Here is a 17,489-nt window from a genome sequence, read left to right as displayed (position 1 = left end):
AAACTGCTATAGTGTAGACGAGTTGTGAAATAAAGAGTTGTTGAATTAAATTAAACAGTGTTGATTTTATTTGTCAATCCGGAGATACGAACCTAACAAAGTAAACTAGCAAGAGTAAATTCGTAACAATTGGTGTCAGAAGTGGGATTGTCAAATAATCCAAATTCAAGATGGTTAAATTCGGAGAATTGAGAATTCAGCAATTAAAAAAGGAACTGGAGGAGCGTAATTTGCCGATAAGCGGGCAAAAGGCGGATCTGCAGGCACGATTACGTGAAGCAATGGAAGCGGATGGAATTAATGTGGACGAGTTCGAATTTGTTGGGCCAGAAACTTCTACAAAGGTAGAAGAAAAAGTAGAAGAACAACGAACATCATCAAATGTGGACATGAACATGCTGTTAGTGGCTATTAAGCAAATGGCAGAGAATGCAGTGCAAACAGAAAATCGTCTGGCACAGCAAATAGCTGAAAATACATCACAGTTAGAGTCTCGCGTTACACAACAACATCGTTTGGTACAACAGATCACGGAAAATACTACACAACTACAAAAACAAGTGCAAGAGAAATTTTCAAAATTTGAAGACGAATTAAGCACTTTAAGAAATGACGAAGAAAATTTAAAAGCAGAAGTTCTTCAATTAAGTAATCGTGTGCGAGAACTGCAACTGCATGGCCCTGCACCATCAACAAATAATCAAAGATTGAAGGCACCCACATTCGATGGAAGTATTCCATTTCAAATTTTCAAACTTCAGTTTGAAAAGACAGCAATGGCCAATAACTGGAATGCAGCGGACAAAGTAACGTCCTTGTTTGTATCATTGAAAGGACCTGCGGCAGAAATCCTTCAGACCATTCCAGACTGTGAACGGGACAACTATGAGGCATTGATGAGTGCGATAGAAAGACGATATGGTAGTGAGCACCGGAAACAAATATACCAGATCGAACTGCAAAATAGGGGTCAGAAAATGAACGAGTCATTGCAAGAGTTCGCAACTGAAATAGAACGACTGGCTCATTTGGCAAATGCAGATGCACCTGTGGATTACATTGAGAGGGTAAAAATTCAATGTTTCATAAATGGAATTCGTGATGTGGACACCAAACGCGCCACATATGCATTGCCAAAAAGAACGTTTGCTGAAACGGTTTCGCACGCCCTCACACAGGAAACAGCTTCCCTACTAAGTAAACCAGCACACAAAGTACAAAGGGTTGAAATGGAACAACCGGCGCTGATGGAGGAAATATTGAAGACTCTGAAGACAATTGCTGCACCGCGAGTAAATACAACAGGCAGATGTTTCAACTGTGGAAAAGCGGGTCACTTTGCCCGAAATTGCAATATAAAAGTAAACCCATCAAAACGGAAACAACCAACAGATAACGAGGACGGAGCATCCACATCTCACAAGTCGTTAAACTAAAACGGAACAGTTCAAAGGGGCGTGAGCTGGTTCCCACAACTATTTGCCCCCCCATCTCGATATCACAAATAGGTCGCCATGACAACAATCTTACTATCAACGGTATCGTAAATGGACGACTGTCAACGCTTACTTTGGATACTGGTGCCACACATTCAATTATCCGACCGGATGTGGTAAGAGGAACGGTTGAACCATTAGTCGGTTGCAAGCTTCGAACGGCCACCGGAGAGGAAGCAGCTGTCGCGGGAAAAGTGTTTTGCGAAGTATGGATTGGTACCCTGGAAGTTAATCACACCTTCATCGTAGCAGAAATCACGGATGAAATTATAATGGGAGTAGATTTCATGATTGATCACGGGGTTACTTTGGATTTAAACAAGCAAATGCTGTTTTGCCAGAACATGGAGATGCCTATAAACACCGGATATGTGACCAACGTTGAAAGTAAGAGGGTGATTGTTGATGATAATCAGAGCACTCCACCAAAATCTGAGGCGATTGTATGGGCTAAAGTGAATGGAGGAGGTGGGACTGAAGAATTGTGGATTGTGGAACCAACAAAAATAGATACACCCATATTGGTAGGAAGAACGCTTGTGAAAACTAGAGAAGACGCCACCATTCCGGTCAGAGTAGTGAATGAATTCAACACGCCTATAAGTCTGAAGAAAGGAGCGGTAATTGGACAGTGCCAGAATATAAGTGCAATAGCACGATGCGAACGGTCACAACAGAAACCTACTATTGAGCCACAGCAGATAAGTCCTACACTCCTAAACAATTTGCTGAACGAACTGCATGGAAATGAAAAATTAAAAGCAGAAAAACTATTAGAAAAATACGCATCCATATTTGCAAACGAAGGAAACACAGGAAAAACCGGCATTGTCAAACATCGCATAAATACTGGAGACGCTAAACCAATCCGACAAGCTCCGCGAAGGGTTCCATTAGCAAAACGTGAGGATGCTAACAAAATTATTGAAGACATGCACAAAAACGGTGTAATCGAACCTTCAATAAGTCCATGGAGCTCACCTATCGTCTTAGTTAAAAAGAAAGATGGTAGCACCCGTTTCTGCGTAGATTATAGGAAGTTGAATGATGTCACAAAGAAAGACAGTTATCCTCTACCGAGAATCGACGATACATTAGACACCTTGTCTGGAGCGAAATGGTTTTCTACATTAGATCTACAAAGTGGATATTGGCAAGTCGAGATTGATGAATGTGACCGTGAAAAGACCGCTTTCAGTATGGGCGACGGGTTATGGGAATTCTCTGTGATGCCATTTGGGTTATGTAATGCGCCTGCAACGTTCGAGCGACTGATGGAACATGTGTTAAAAGGACTCAACTGGAAGACATGTTTGGTGTATCTTGATGACATTATCATCATGGGAAAAAGTTTTGATGATCATCTGAAAAATTTAGAGGAAGTCTTTCAGCGAATAGCATCAGCCGGATTACGCTTGAATCCCAAAAAGTGTTCATTATGGAAGAAGCAGGTCACATATCTCGGACATAAAGTGTCAACTGAGGGGATTCACACCGAGGAAGGAAAAATAAAAGCAGTCAAAGATTGGCCTCGACCCACCAACATACATGAACTCCGCAGCTTCCTTGGCTTATGCACGTATTACCGCCGTTTTGTACCTGGATTTGCTAACGTGGCTAGAAGTTTACATGATTTAACAAAGAAGAATCGCCCGTTTGTATGGCAGTTGGAACAAGAAAAAGCGTTTGAGCAGCTTAAAGAACTACTTTGTACGGCGCCGATGTTGGCTTATCCAATACCTGGAAAGAAATTCATCCTGGATACAGATGCGAGCGCTTATGGAATTGGAGGTGTCCTGTCTCAGCTCATCGACGGACAAGAAAGAGTAATTGGGTATTACAGCAGAGTGCTCGGGAAACCAGCGAAAAACTACTGTGTGACGCGAAAAGAACTACTAGCTGTGGTGGAATGTGTAAAACATTTCCACAAGTATTTGTATGGACAACGATTCTTGCTGAGGACTGATCATGCAGCATTAAAATGGTTATTACAGTTTAAGAATCCGGAAGGCCAAATTGCACGATGGATCGAAAGATTACAGAATTACGACTTCGAAACGGAACATCGAAAGGGGATTCACCACAAAAATGCGGATGCATTATCACGTCGCCCTTGTCCACTGGAATGTAAACATTGCTCCAAATCAGAAGGAAAAGAAGGTATAATCGACGTGCGATTACTGAATATAGAACCTGAAGATGATTGGACTCCTCACCGCATCAGAATCAATCAGCTGGAGGACCCTGATCTTGCAAAGCTGATAATAGCCAAAGAAAATGGGGTACGACCACCAAAGGAACAAATAAGTAGCGAGAGTCCAACGGCAAAAGCATATTGGGCCCAATGGAACAGCATAAACCTCGTTAATGGATACCTTCATCGTACCTGGGAAAGCGAAGATGGCAAACAGTCTCGTCTGCTGATCATAGTACCGAAGTCCATGATCCCGAAAGTATTGAAAGAATATCACAATGGACCTAGTGGAGGGCACCTTGGGATTACAAAAACTATAGAGAAGATTAAACAACGGTTCTACTGGATCGGTTGTCGAGATTCCATAGCAGAATGGATAAGTAATTGCGTAGAGTGCATGGCAGCTAAAGGTCCTAAAGCCAAAAGTCGCGGTAGGCTACAACAGTGCAACGTGGGATCACCATTTGAACGAGTCGCAATGGATGTTGCAGGTCCGTTCCCAACCAGTACGGCCGGAAACAAATATCTACTGGTTGTCATGGACTATTTCAGTAAATGGCCAGAAGTATATGCCTTACCAAACCAGGAAGCGAAGACAGTAGCCGAAGCGTTTGTAGAAAATTGGATAACAAGGTTCGGAGTGCCCGTCGAATTACACTCAGATCAAGGCAGAAATTTCGAATCTTCCATTTTCCAAGAAGTCTGTACATTATTGGGCATCCACAAGACACGGACAACAGCGTTACATCCACAATCAGATGGAATGGTGGAGAGATTCAACCGAACGCTCGAAGAACATCTGCGGAAAATCGTTGATAAAGATCAACGGAATTGGGACAAGTGCATCCAGATGTTCCTGCTGGCGTATCGTTCAGCGAAGCACGAGACAACTGGTTACACGCCAGCAAAGATTATTTTCGGATCTGATCTGCGACTCCCTGCTGATCTTAAGTTTGGAACGAATCCTACAGCTGTAAGAAATGATGGAGATTATTGTTCTGCCTTAAAGGAAGAAATGAATGAATTGCATCTAATGGTAAGACAGCATACGCATCTGATGAGCAATAAGATGAAGGACCGGTTCGATCAAGCGGCAAATTCAAAAGGTTTCGAAGAAGGTGATTTGGTCCTGTTGTACAATCCACTTCGAAAGAAAGGCTTGTCCCCGAAACTACAGACAGTCTGGGAAGGACCCTATATGGTGATGAAACGACTTAATGACGTGGTATACCGCATACAAAGAAATGGAAAAGCACGATGTAAAATGAAAGTAGTACATTTGGAGAGGCTCGCCCCATTTGGTTCAAGAGGATTTGTGCCTAATCGGGACGATTAGGCTTTAGTGGAGGGCAGTGTTACAAAAGTAGTATTAAGTTGTATTTGTATTACTATATGCATCCCTGATTATGAACAATAGCTGTAGGTATATGGAATAATATTTGTCTTGTTGTAGACATCTGGCGCCACGGCTGTCTGCTTGTCGAAACATTAGACATCTGGCGCCGCACTGTCTGCTTGTCTAGTTAAACATTTGCTGAGTCTGGCGCCGTATAGCCGTATGTTCTGGTAATTTCCAGACGCGATATTCTAGAAGGACACGTCGGCATCAGCGAGAAGTGCGTGGCTATATAAGCCGTGGCAGCGCCAACGTAATCAATCAGTGCTAAGAGTAAACTGCTATAGTGTAGACGAGTTGTGAAATAAAGAGTTGTTGAATTAAATTAAACAGTGTTGATTTTATTTGTCAATCCAGAGATACGAACCTAACAAAGTAAACTAGCAAGAGTAAATTCGTAACAATATGTATATATACACATACATATGTACAAAACATACAAATAAAGAAACATTGGGATACAACAACACAAAAAATTTTTTAAAGTGCAATCACACATCCAAAGAACCAAATCAAAGTGCAGTGAAGCGTATTCAAGTGCGAAAACAAAAGAAAAAAAGGAAAAAACTAAACAGTGAAAACTAATATAAAACCCCCAACGTCAAAAACAACACAATAATTCAAAATTTTCTAACTCTACTAACAAAATAAAAACGGGTGCGAAACTTAAAAAAACATTTTAAATTAATATACATATAATAAAACTAAAACTAAAAGAAACTCCAACACAGCGGAACAGGAGCGACGAGCGACTCAGCAATAGTAGGACAACAGAAAGCACACACTCACCCGATCCTGCCGATTCTGGCATACTTACATATGTTTACATACATCTCCCAAAACCCTTGAGGAAAATTAAAGTGAGTGTATCCATTCCAAATTTTTTATGATTATACTTGTATATAATATATGTATATATCGCTCATTTGCTGCAAGACTGGCATAAGTCAAAAAAATCGATTCTCCAGAAAACGCGTTTAAAGTTTTCAACTTACTACAACCTTACACGATGACTCCAACCTTACACCTCTTCTCAAGCGGAGTATATAAGAGGTATTCATATGAATTTTTCACTTAACAGAAGTATGATATAACGAACAATTCTGCAGCATTAACTCAAAATTCACGTTTTTTGAATTATGCCGGTCTTGCAGCAAATGAGCGATATGTATGTATCGTTGCGCCAACGGTCAACAGCATAAAACCGATAGCTACTAAATCCGTTTAATAAAAACGGTTAGTGAAAGCTCGGCGGTAAATTCAGGTACCGATATAATCGCAAAACAAATGTCAACAATCTGGCAACCTGTCTACAAAGCCGCAATAGTCAAGAGGTGGCATCGACACAGCATCAGTCGTCGAGTGGCGTCGGTGGGATACACACATTATTTTTAATTACATGTATTTAACGTTTATATAATTCGAATATATTTCTTTTGTAACATAAAAACATTTTTGTATTTGAACATTGAAAAGAGAATAAAAAAACTGAACTAAAACGAAATATAAAAAAGAGGTCTCCTGACAGCCTCAGAAGTGGGATTAAAATCTACGCGTACAAACGTAAAGTCGCATTTGTGAAAAAATACGTATGTCGTCAAAAACTATGTGAATTAATAAAAATAAATCGTAAAAACGTCTGGAAGTGTAAATTCGCTGTTTAAAATATATAAAACGTTGTATTTCTTAAATGCGAAAAAAAAAAAAATTCCAAAGTTGAGACTCCGCTGGCAGAGTTCTTGGAAATCGGGGCTCCGCTGAACATTCGTGACGTTAATTTAAAATTGTCTCGTTGCTTCTTGCAAGTTCAGAGAGAGTTCGTTATCTCTCATTTTATTTCGTTTCGTCGCTCTTCATTCAGCAAAATAAGCTGAACAACACTCGCTAGAAATTGAAGTGTGGTTATTCCACTCACGCATGCACACATATCGTTGACGAAAAAGAATACAACGATCGTTCATCACATTGTCGCCATATATTCGTAAATCGTTTCTCACTTACGTTTCACACAGTCATACGCTCGCATAATATTTTTAATGTTCTACGAGTTCCATTGATTCGCTTATATCATTGGAATGTGTTGTGCCGTAGTCACAACATAAACGAATACAACGAAAATTCATCGTGTGTTTGTTTTGCTACGCTCGTTTATTATTCAGCGCGCAAGCGTATTACTTTGCTCGCTGATAGCGTTAAACTTCAACTCGTTGAACATCGGTAGCAAAACAAAACGTGATAATGGAAAATTTGCGAAATAAAAACGTCGTCGATCTAAGACAAATGTGTAGAGATGCAGGACTCGCCTGTAGTGGTAACAAAAATACGCTCATAAATCGTCTAGAGAGGTATAAACATAACGAGGAGCATTACGAAAGTGCTAGTTCGGTATTGTTAGAACGAGTTGCTGAGTTAGAAAAGACAATTCGCGAAATAGAACTGCGGCAAAATGTTGCTGCAACATCTTCAGACTTTGTACCACCACGTATTTCGTCACCATTGGATACAAATACATATGTGAGATCCTCGAACGTACACACCGTGCAATCAGTAGTACCACCATTGCAGGTACCAACCACGCAAATGCAATTCTCTGTACCTCTGTTGCAGGTACCGACCTCACAAACGCAAATACCGGTATCCTCGCTGCAGATACCGGCCACGCAAACGTATGAGCAAGTAGCTTATTCAGTGCCTGAGTACACCCCTAGGTACACGCATGTTCCTGTTTATCCAACTTGTCCCGTAATATCTGATTCACCGTATGCGCCAATCCACCACCAGCAAAATTGGCAACCGCGTTCAACGTTTAATGTGCGCGAAATAATTGATCTATTGCCGTCGTTTAATCCAATTTCAAAGACGTCATTAAATGCTACACAGTTTATTCAACGCGTCGAAATGCTACGTAATGCATATAGTATCGATGACAATTTTCTACTTTTTGCTGTGCAACAGAAAATGCAAGGACCAGCCAAGCAGTGGGTTGATTCCTTGCCTGTTGTATACACGACCTGGTCCGCGTTTTCAAACCGATTTATTGAAGATTTTCCAACGTTACACAGTGTCGCCGATGCCCATATTAAAATGTCGCAAATGAGAAGAGGGGAAAACGAATCTCCTCAAGAATTTTATTATCGCATGGTAGCTTACGGCAATAAATGTGGTATTTTTGAAAACGATATTGTTGCTCACATTATCAACGGTATTAATGATAGTGCTTTGAAAAGAAAAATTTCGAACAGTTATACACGATGTATTGATTTGTTGCGTGATATAAATAACTATTCAATTTATAATGACGGTAAAATAAACACGCATTCTAAACAAAAGCCAATACAATCCATAAATCCTACGTTCGGTACGCGTAACACAATTCCTAAATCGAATGAAAATATAAAGTGTTACAACTGTTCAAAAACGGGGCATTATTCCATTAAGTGCCCGGAGCCACAGAAAAAAATTCGTTGTGGAAAATGTCAACGCACTAACCATACAACCGAAATGTGTCCCGAAAAATCAAACGCTGTAAGGGCAATCGAGCCAGTGAAAAACGAAATCTCGGACGGTATTTTAAAGCAAATTAAAGTTAATGGTGTAAGTACAAATGCTTTCGTAGATCCGGGAAGCAGTCGTACTCTCGTCAAAGAAAGTTTTGCGATAAAACTCGGTAGTATCAGTACATGCTCTATCACACTGAACGGATTCGGTGGAGGTAAATACGTATGCGATGCAAAAATAAACGCAATCGTCGAAATCGACAATGAGAAGTTTGAAAGTGACATTTTAATCGTGGAAGACAATTTATTAAACGAAAATATCTTGCTTGGAACTGACTGTTTATGTAGAAACGGTAGTCGACTAGTGATTGAGAACGGTGGTTGTCGTGTCGAAAATGCCTTAAGCAAACGTGCCGACACAACAATCGATAAAAATTATTTAATTAAACTCGAGCAAATATTTTCTTCGTACCGTGATGTGTTCTCAGAGAAAGTTTCTGATCTTGGTCGTTGTAAACTAAAGAAAATGGAAATTGAACTGAACTCGCAAACACCCGTAAATATGAAGCCATATCGTATTCCTTTTTCAAAAAGACCAATCGTCGCCGATATCATCAAAGAAATACTCGAAAACGAAATTATACGACCATCCGAATCTCCGTACGCGTCACCAATCGTCCTGGTTGAAAAACAAAACGGTGAGCATCGTCTTTGCATAGACTATAGGTGCCTAAACAAAATTACAACCAAAATGTCATACCCAATGCCAGTTATGGAGGAACACTTCGCACAGCTCGCAGGTAATAAATATTTTACAACGCTAGATTTAAGAATGGGGTACTATCAAATTGAGCTCGAGGAGAAATCGAAACAATTCACGGCATTTGTCACCAATGAAGGGCACTACGAGTTTAACAGAATGCCTTTTGGGTTGGTCAATGCTCCGGCCGTGTTTCAAACTGTTATGAACACGTTGGTGGCTAAAATGAAAACAGGTGAGGTTTTGGCGTATCTAGATGACGTCATTATACCCAGTCGTACGATTGAAGAAGGTTTACAGCGTATTGAAAAGTTCTTGACTCTCCTTAGAGAAAGCGGTTTGACTTTGCGAATCGACAAATGCAAATTTTTAGAAAGTAAAATCGAATACCTTGGTCACGTGATAACCGAGAATAGTATAATGCCTGGGAACCGTAAGCTATCAGCCATCTCTAATTTCCCAGCGCCGACGAATATCACAGAGTTAAGACGTTTCCTAGGACTCACGGGATTCTTTAGGAAATTTGTCCCCGAATTTTCATTAATCACTAAACCGTTAACAACAATGTTACGAAAATCCGAACGCAACTCATTTCACTGGAATGAGCCACAGCAACAAGCATTTCAACGTGTTATCGATCTTTTGACATCCGCTCCGGTGTTGGCCCTTTACGACCAAAATGCGCAGCATGAGGTACATACAGACGCAAGCAGTATCGGCCTCGCAGGAGTCTTAATGCAGTCGTATGATGGTAAAGTGTGGCAGCCAACTATGTACTACAGCCGTCATTGCACAGAGCCCGAAAGCCGATATCATTCATATGAGTTAGAAGCTCTCGCCGTTGTCGAAGTGCTAGACCGTTTCCGCATATACCTTCTTGGTAAGAAATTTCGACTTGTGACCGATTGTGCAGCCGTAGCCAAAGTTCGAGATAACAAAGAGCTCAAAGCAAAAATCGCTCGATGGTGGCTGAAATTATCCGAATTCGACTTTGAAGCAGTACATCGTTCCGGTAGCAGGCTACCACACGTAGATGCCATGAGTAGAGCACCTGACCAGCCTGCTGAAAACGTGGAACCGGTAGGTTCTATCCTCGAGATACAAGCCGACGTCAACGATTGGCTTTACACTATGCAAATTCAAGACGAAAAGTTACGAGAAGTAGTCGCCATTCTACGAGGTCATGTTAAATCTGATCGAGAAACAGAACTCAAGAAATATTTTCGAATCCAAAACACCGCCTTTATCGTCTAGAAGACGATGGCCTTAAGTTCGTCGTTCCAAAAGCTGTACGATGGCGTATTGCTCAACTATGCCACAACAAGATGGGTCATCATGCGTTAGAGAAGACTATCACCCGCATTCGTAGTAAGTTTTGGTTTCCCCAAATGCGTAAATACCTAAAGAATTACATCGCCGCGTGCATTGATTGTTGCTATCGAAAAGCCCAATCCGGTAAAGTTGAAGGTGTAATGCACTACGATCCGATAGAACCGATACCGTTTCGCGTAATTCACGTTGACCACCTAGGTCCATTCATTCGCAGTAAGAAAGGAAATTGTTACATTTTGGCTATATCCGATGCCTTTTCTAAGTACCTTATCGTTAAAGCGGTGCGCGACACGCGGACGATTCACGTAATAAATACCTTAAACGAGATAACTAGCTATTTTGGGTTACCGGTTAAACTAATTTCTGATCGTGGTACCGCTTACACATCCAAAACATTTACGGCCTATTGCGAAGAGAACGGGATAAAACACGTTAAAACAGCTGTACGTACCCCGCGGTCAAACGGTCAAGTCGAACGCGCAAATCAAACAATCCTTAATTATTTGCGGACGTCTGTAGATAATCAAAAGGAATGGGACTTAATGTTACGAAATTTACAATTTTCTATTAACTCGCAGAAAAATAAAACGTCGGGTTATAGCCCAAACGAACTCATTTTTGACTTTAGCTTACGCGATCTTGCATACAATCAGTTAGTTGCCGCCGTACATGAAGACGTAGACGAATCTGCTAATAATATTCCGATAGACGAAAAACGTATCCTTGCATCCAAAAATATCGAGCGCGAAAGAGAAAAATGGAAAAAACGATTCGATGAAAGGCATTCCCTTCCTCGTATATATAACGAAAACGATTTAGTAGTCATAGAAAACGAAGTTTCCGCAACCGGTGAGTCGAGAAAATTAGAACCGAAATATCGTGGACCCTATCGTATCGCGAAGGCATTGAATAATGATCGGTATTTAATAGAAGACGTGCCGGGTATGCCAATAAAATCACGAACTTTCTCATCCGTTTACGAGTCAAGCAAACTTAAGCCGTGGTGCCACAACTGTCCCGAACTTGATGATGAACTAGTTCCCGAAGACTACGAGGGCGCCGAAATCGAGGTCGATTTCCTGTCAGGAAAGGCCGACTGTCAACAATCTGGCAACCTGTCTACAAAGCCGCAATAGTCAAGAGGTGGCATCGACACAGCATCAGTCGTCGAGTGGCGTCGGTGGGATACACACATTATTTTTAATTACATGTATTTAACGTTTATATAATTCGAATATATTTCTTTTGTAACATAAAAACATTTTTGTATTTGAACATTGAAAAGAGAATAAAAAAACTGAACTAAAACGAAATATAAAAAAGAGGTCTCCTGACACAAAACAGAAAATAATATTCATATATATGTATCCGCAATACATATACATATATATATAATCAATAAATTATTATTCTTTGCCATTAAAACTTACCTTCGTGTATACAATACACACAATCCAGGGATAATTGCAAATTATATGGACAATACCGCTTCAGCGTATTAAGCTGTGAGAGGGATTGCATCCAAAGCAGTAAGCAAAGGCAGAAAAAAGAATAAAACATACATATCCGCAAACGAAATATACATACATACTTAACCAAATTGTGATACATATGTATACATATATACAAATATATACATTAGCGCTTTCGGCGCAGCTTTCTAACCACGAATGGTAGGCACCTTGTCGTGGTGCAGAGGCTTAAACCGCAGCACAGCACGGCATCCCCCATCCACCAGGGATGATGCTGCTTAGCATCTCCCCTGGGGGATGGCAGAGGCCGCATGTGCGCGGCGACCAAGAGCTACCACCTCCTAATCCAGGGTGTTATGCGACCCGTGCCCATTGGATGATTTGCAGCCAGGAGGTCAATTCGGCTGTATTCGTACGGAGCCTTCCCAATACCGGGCCGCATTGAGAAGTAACGGTGGCCTTACTGCGTCAAGGGGCTCTGGCGCAGCGGACTTTCAGATTCCCCTTATTGAAGACTAGACCGGGAGGCCCACAACACGGGCCAAACGGTCGTAAGAAAAAGATGGAACAACAAAATAACAAAACAACTAACAACAACAAACAAACAACGGCAACAACAACGGCAGAAACAACATCGACAACCGCAACAACAACAACAACAATTGCAACAACGGACAAAAGCAGCAGCAGCAGTAGCACTGCAAGCAAGAGTGGCCCAGGAACTAGGAAAAAGTCTAGCTTCCTGGATGCCCTGTCGCCCGAAGAGCGAGCATTCTTTGAGGAGCACGCACGGGACGACGACGATGTGCCCTCCTGCAGCAGTGCACAGCGTGGTAAGTCAGTGAAGACCACGGTAAAGCGCGCAAATGCTGCCCCCGCAACCCCCTCGAGCAGGACCGACTGCGGAGAGGAGGGTGGTTTCACGAAAGTGGAATCAAGGGGTGAACGGAAACGGAGAAGGCAACGAGGGAACATTCCGCGTACCCCGGAGCCAGGACAGCCAGAAGGTCAGGGCGATCCTCGCAAAGCAGGAATGAGCGGAGCCACTCTTAAGTGGTACCGAAGATTCCTGGAGGACGGCTTGACACCAGAGTCAGCTGAAAAGCGGGCTCTGAGTAGGAGCAGTGGGTACAACCCCTCTCCCAACAAAGAACAGCGCGTAGGCGTAGGCTTCACCGGAGCCTTTAACGGCATATTTTTCAAGGGTGGCATGCTGCTGGTTGACTGCCAAAATGAAAAGTCGGCCACCTGGCTGAAAGGGATTATACCAAGGCTGGAAGGTTGGAACGGTCCGGCCCTGAGTGTAAGAAGGGGTGAAGAGATTCCACAGCTTCACAGCATGGTGGCGTTCTTCCCCAGAAGCGCAGACAAAGGCTACGACATCGCGCTCAATCTGGTAAGGAACCAGAATGAAGGTTTAAGTACCTCGGCGTGGAAATTCGTATCGAGCAAGGGTGAGGGTTCCGGATGGAACCTCAACATAACGATGGACGATGAGTCCTACAAGTACATTCGGCAGAAGGGATTCAGATTGAATTTCCGTTTCGGCAAGATTGTCGTGAGGCCATGGAGGCCCAAGACCACGTCATCAAGCCAGGGAGCTACGACGGGGACGACCGAAACACCGGCTCTACCCGTAACCCACCCAGCAGAGCATGAGGCAACTGCGGCTGAGGTTTCGGGAGGGCAAAATGAGTCCCCAACGAACCCACCCCGGCTGGGCAGGTTGAGGCCACCACCGCGGCTGGTGACAACAGCAACGAGCCCCCCAACGAGCAAGGAGGCACGTTACCATCAACCCAGGAGCTTCTGGAGGGGCTGGAGATGCAGGTCGAGGAAGACATCGTGGACGAAGACCTGTCTCTGATAAAGCCAGCACTATAAGCTCTGGAACCGGCATGGAAGTGGCTCAGGTGAACCTGCATCACGCATCGGCGGCCTCGGCAGCCATCGTGAAGAGGTTCATCTCGGATAACCTGATCATCCTTCTAATCCAGGAACCCTGGGTTTTCAGAGGAGAGGTAAGAGGCCTCAACACGAGAAATAGCAAGGTAATCTGGGATCTCTCCAGCGAGAGACCCCGTTCCTGTGTAGTCGTTAGAGCCGATGTAGACTTTTTCTGTATTTCAGAGTTTCTAACGCAAGATCTGGTGGCGGTGCAGGTGAAGGACAGGGAAGGGTCGGACTTCGTCCTCGCATCCGCGTACTTCCCGGGAGAGACAGCCACAGCACCCCCCCATCGATACTCAGTCTGGTGGAGTATTGCAGGGCCAAAAATCTTCCCTTGACCATAGGATGCGATGCGCATCACACGGAATGGGGTAGCACGGACTACAACGTGAGGGGTGAGTCACTTCTTGAGTTCATACTTAGTAATAGTATTAGTATAGAGAATGTAGGGTGTGAGCCCACCTTTGTAACTAGTGTTCGCAGGGAGGTCCTGGACATCACCCTAAGTAACGACAGCATGACCGGGCTGATCTCACAGTGGCGGGTGTCAACAGAGCCCTCACTGTCAGATCACAGGATCACCCGTTTCGTTCTGGGGGTGGCAGTCGGGGACAGACCTCAGACTCGTACCCCGCGAAATACGAACTGGGGTACTTTCAAAGAAGTTTTAAGCAGGCTATTCAACAAAGCCAAGCGCACAGGCAGCTGGGAGGACTACAAACGGCACCTAACAGTCTACAACAAGGAGATTAGGCTTGCCAAGTCAAACAGTTTCAGGAAATTCTGTGATAGCGTCTCCTCGACCCCTGAGGCAGCAAGACTGCACAAGGCGTTGTCGAAGGGTAAGACAGACACAGTATTATCCCTAAAAAGACAAGACGGGACTTATACGACAAGCGCGGAGGAGATGGCAGATACACTCCTACAAACGCACTTCCCGGGGACAATTCAAGCGGACCTAATTCCAACCTCGGTCACACATAGGCCGGACCGCTCAGACTGGCTGACTGCGAGGAACCTGTTCACTGCAGACTCAGTCAGGTGGGCACTAGCCTCCTTTTCGAGCTACAAGTCACCGGGAGTGGACGGCGTCTTCCCGGCCCTCTTGCAGCAGGGTATGGATATCCTCCTTCCACACCTGCTAGGGCTGATGAGAGACAGCCTGGCGTTGTCGTACATCCCTGAACCGTGGAGAACAGCAAAAGTAATTTTCATCCCCAAGATAGGGAAGAGAGACTACTCGTTAGCCAAATCGTTTCGGCCTATAAGTCTCACATCCTTTATGCTGAAAGGGATGGAAAAAGTTCTAGACAATCACATTAGATCGGAAGTGCTAAGGATCGCACCCCTACATGCCAGACAACATGCATACAGAGCGGGTAGATCAACGAACACTGCTCTGTACCAACTCACGTCTGAGCTACGGGATTCGCTGGACAATGGCGAGGTTGTGATCTGCGCCTTTCTTGATATTGAAGGTGCCTTTGATAACGCGTCCCACACTAGCGTGATCAAGGCACTCGAGAGAAGGAACGTCAACCCCACGATACGCAGATGGATAGAAGCCCTTCTGCGCACGAGGGTTGCAGAAACATCGGTAGGGAATAGTAAGATACGTTTTGGCACCACGAGGGGCTGCCCACAGGGCGGAGTACTGTCCCCTTTGCTATGGAGCCTGATAGTAGACGAACTACTCGAGCTGCTCACCAGCAATGGAATCCGCTGTCAGGGATACGCGGACGACATTGTCTTAATGGCGAGAGGCAGATTTGAGAACACTCTCTGTGACATTGTTCAAAGGGGCCTAAACCTGGCGAAAGGATGGTGCACCACGGTAGGACTAAACATCAACCCAGCAAAAACCACCGTGGTCCCATTCACTAGGCGGAGATCTCTTCCGGGCCTGAGGTCCCTAACAATTGGGGGCACAGAGGTGGAAATGTCAAAGGAGGTCAAATACCTTGGCATTACCTTAGACTCAACATTGAGATGGAGCAGGCATTTGGACTTAACGTTGTCCAAAGCAACTAGAGCACTCATGATATGTAGACGCCTGGCCGGCAGGTCATGGGGATGCAAGCCTAACATCATCAGATGGCTGTATACCATGATAGTAAGGCCTATTATCACCTATGGAGCGGTTGCCTGGGCTAACAAAGCAGCACAGTCCTCTGTGATTCGGAGACTAACAAAGCTGCAGAGACTTGCCTGTGTCTGTGCTACGGGGGCAATGCGCACATGCCCCACGGTGGCACTGGAAGTCATACTAGAGCTCACACCGCTGCATGAGGTGATCAAGCTAGCAGCTAAACACACCATGCTACTAATGTCAGCAGAAGGCTGTGGAAGAGGGAAGATAGTGTCCTCTAAACAGATGGATGCTTTAGCGGAAAGCACACCGCTAGCCCTCCTCCCAAGAGAAGAACTTCACAGTAACTCTAGGCAGCAAAACGGAGTGGAAGGACTCCACTCTGGAAAGGCTGCTGGAGGACAGTACCATTCAATGGTACACTGATGGCTCAAATACACCGGAAGGCATTGGGGCAGGCATAGTGGGTCCACATACTAAGATGTCCATCCCTATGGGATGCAGAGCATCTTCCAGGCTGAAGTTTTTGCCATCAGTCAGTGCGCCGAAGTTAACCTCAGCCGCAACTATCGCAACCAGCGCATAGCTGTTCTCAGTGATAGTCAAGCGGCACTAAAAGCGATCCTGTCGTTCGAGACCAAATCGCTTTTAGTCGAGGAATGTGTAGAAAGGCTAAACCGCCTGTCCTTGCGCAACCGGGTGCACCTAATTTGGGTACCAGGGCACAAGGGAGTAGAAGGAAATGAGAAGGCCGACGAACTGGCGCGCAAGGCGGCAGCGTCCAAGATGTGGGGACCAGAGCCATATATAGCAGTAGGACCCCACACTCTTAAGGAGCTGCTCCGCACGGAGGAGAGAGAGGAGAGGGAGCGGTACTGGCAGCAGGCAGCAAGTATGCATCACGCCAGGCTGCTCCTAGGAGGATATAACCTCTCCAGGTTCAAAGGATTAATGAACCTACCCCGTGAGAAACTCCGTCTCCTCGTCGCAGTCTACACAGGGCACTGTAAGCTCAGGAAGTACCTGTCCAACATGGGCATGGTCTCCTGTGCTGCCTGCCGGTTCTGCGACTTGGAGCCGGAAATACCAGCACACTTAATCCTAGATTGCTCAGCAATCTGTGGAAAAAGGCTCAAGGTCCTGGATTCAGTATACATCAGCAGGGATCACATCACCTCACTGGCACCCGGCAAACTACTGGAATTTTTCAGGCTGCTGGGGCTCTGGGAGGTCATGTGATATAGGGGAGGGCACAATAGACCCTAGGTCGCGGTGCAGAACCTCAAATATCATTCTATTTCTA

The 17,489-nt window shown here is 44.3% G+C and overlaps 4 protein-coding genes across 4 annotated transcripts in view; 3 read left to right on the top strand and 1 right to left on the bottom strand.

The window, feature by feature from the left end:
- Positions 1-1,625, top strand: part of LOC125779314 (uncharacterized) — a 280,552-nt gene extending 278,927 nt beyond the window's left edge. The window contains exon 2 of the mRNA XM_049460594.1: positions 1,509-1,625. The gene's annotated coding sequence lies outside the window, so the exon portion shown is untranslated. The remainder of the gene's footprint in view (positions 1-1,508) is intronic.
- Positions 1-17,489, bottom strand: part of LOC125779325 (uncharacterized) — a 326,516-nt gene that overhangs the window by 10,005 nt on the left and 299,022 nt on the right. The window lies entirely within an intron of this gene.
- LOC125779690 (uncharacterized) lies at positions 7,325-10,597 on the top strand. Its single transcript, XM_049460964.1, has one exon. It carries the CDS (start codon positions 7,325-7,327, stop codon positions 10,595-10,597), a length of 3,273 nt encoding a protein of 1,090 aa, XP_049316921.1.
- On the top strand, positions 12,349-14,457 carry LOC125779319 (uncharacterized). Its single transcript, XM_049460598.1, has 2 exons — positions 12,349-14,198; positions 14,278-14,457. Exon 1 carries the CDS (start codon positions 12,710-12,712, stop codon positions 14,012-14,014), a length of 1,305 nt encoding a protein of 434 aa, XP_049316555.1. The 5' UTR covers positions 12,349-12,709; the 3' UTR covers positions 14,015-14,198; positions 14,278-14,457.

Source organism: Bactrocera dorsalis, chromosome 6 (assembly GCF_023373825.1).
Source record: "Bactrocera dorsalis isolate Fly_Bdor chromosome 6, ASM2337382v1, whole genome shotgun sequence".
NCBI classification, from domain to species: domain Eukaryota; kingdom Metazoa; phylum Arthropoda; class Insecta; order Diptera; family Tephritidae; genus Bactrocera; species Bactrocera dorsalis.
The sequence above is the reverse complement of the archived record's forward strand: the minus strand, read 5'-3'. Positions and strand labels throughout refer to the sequence as shown.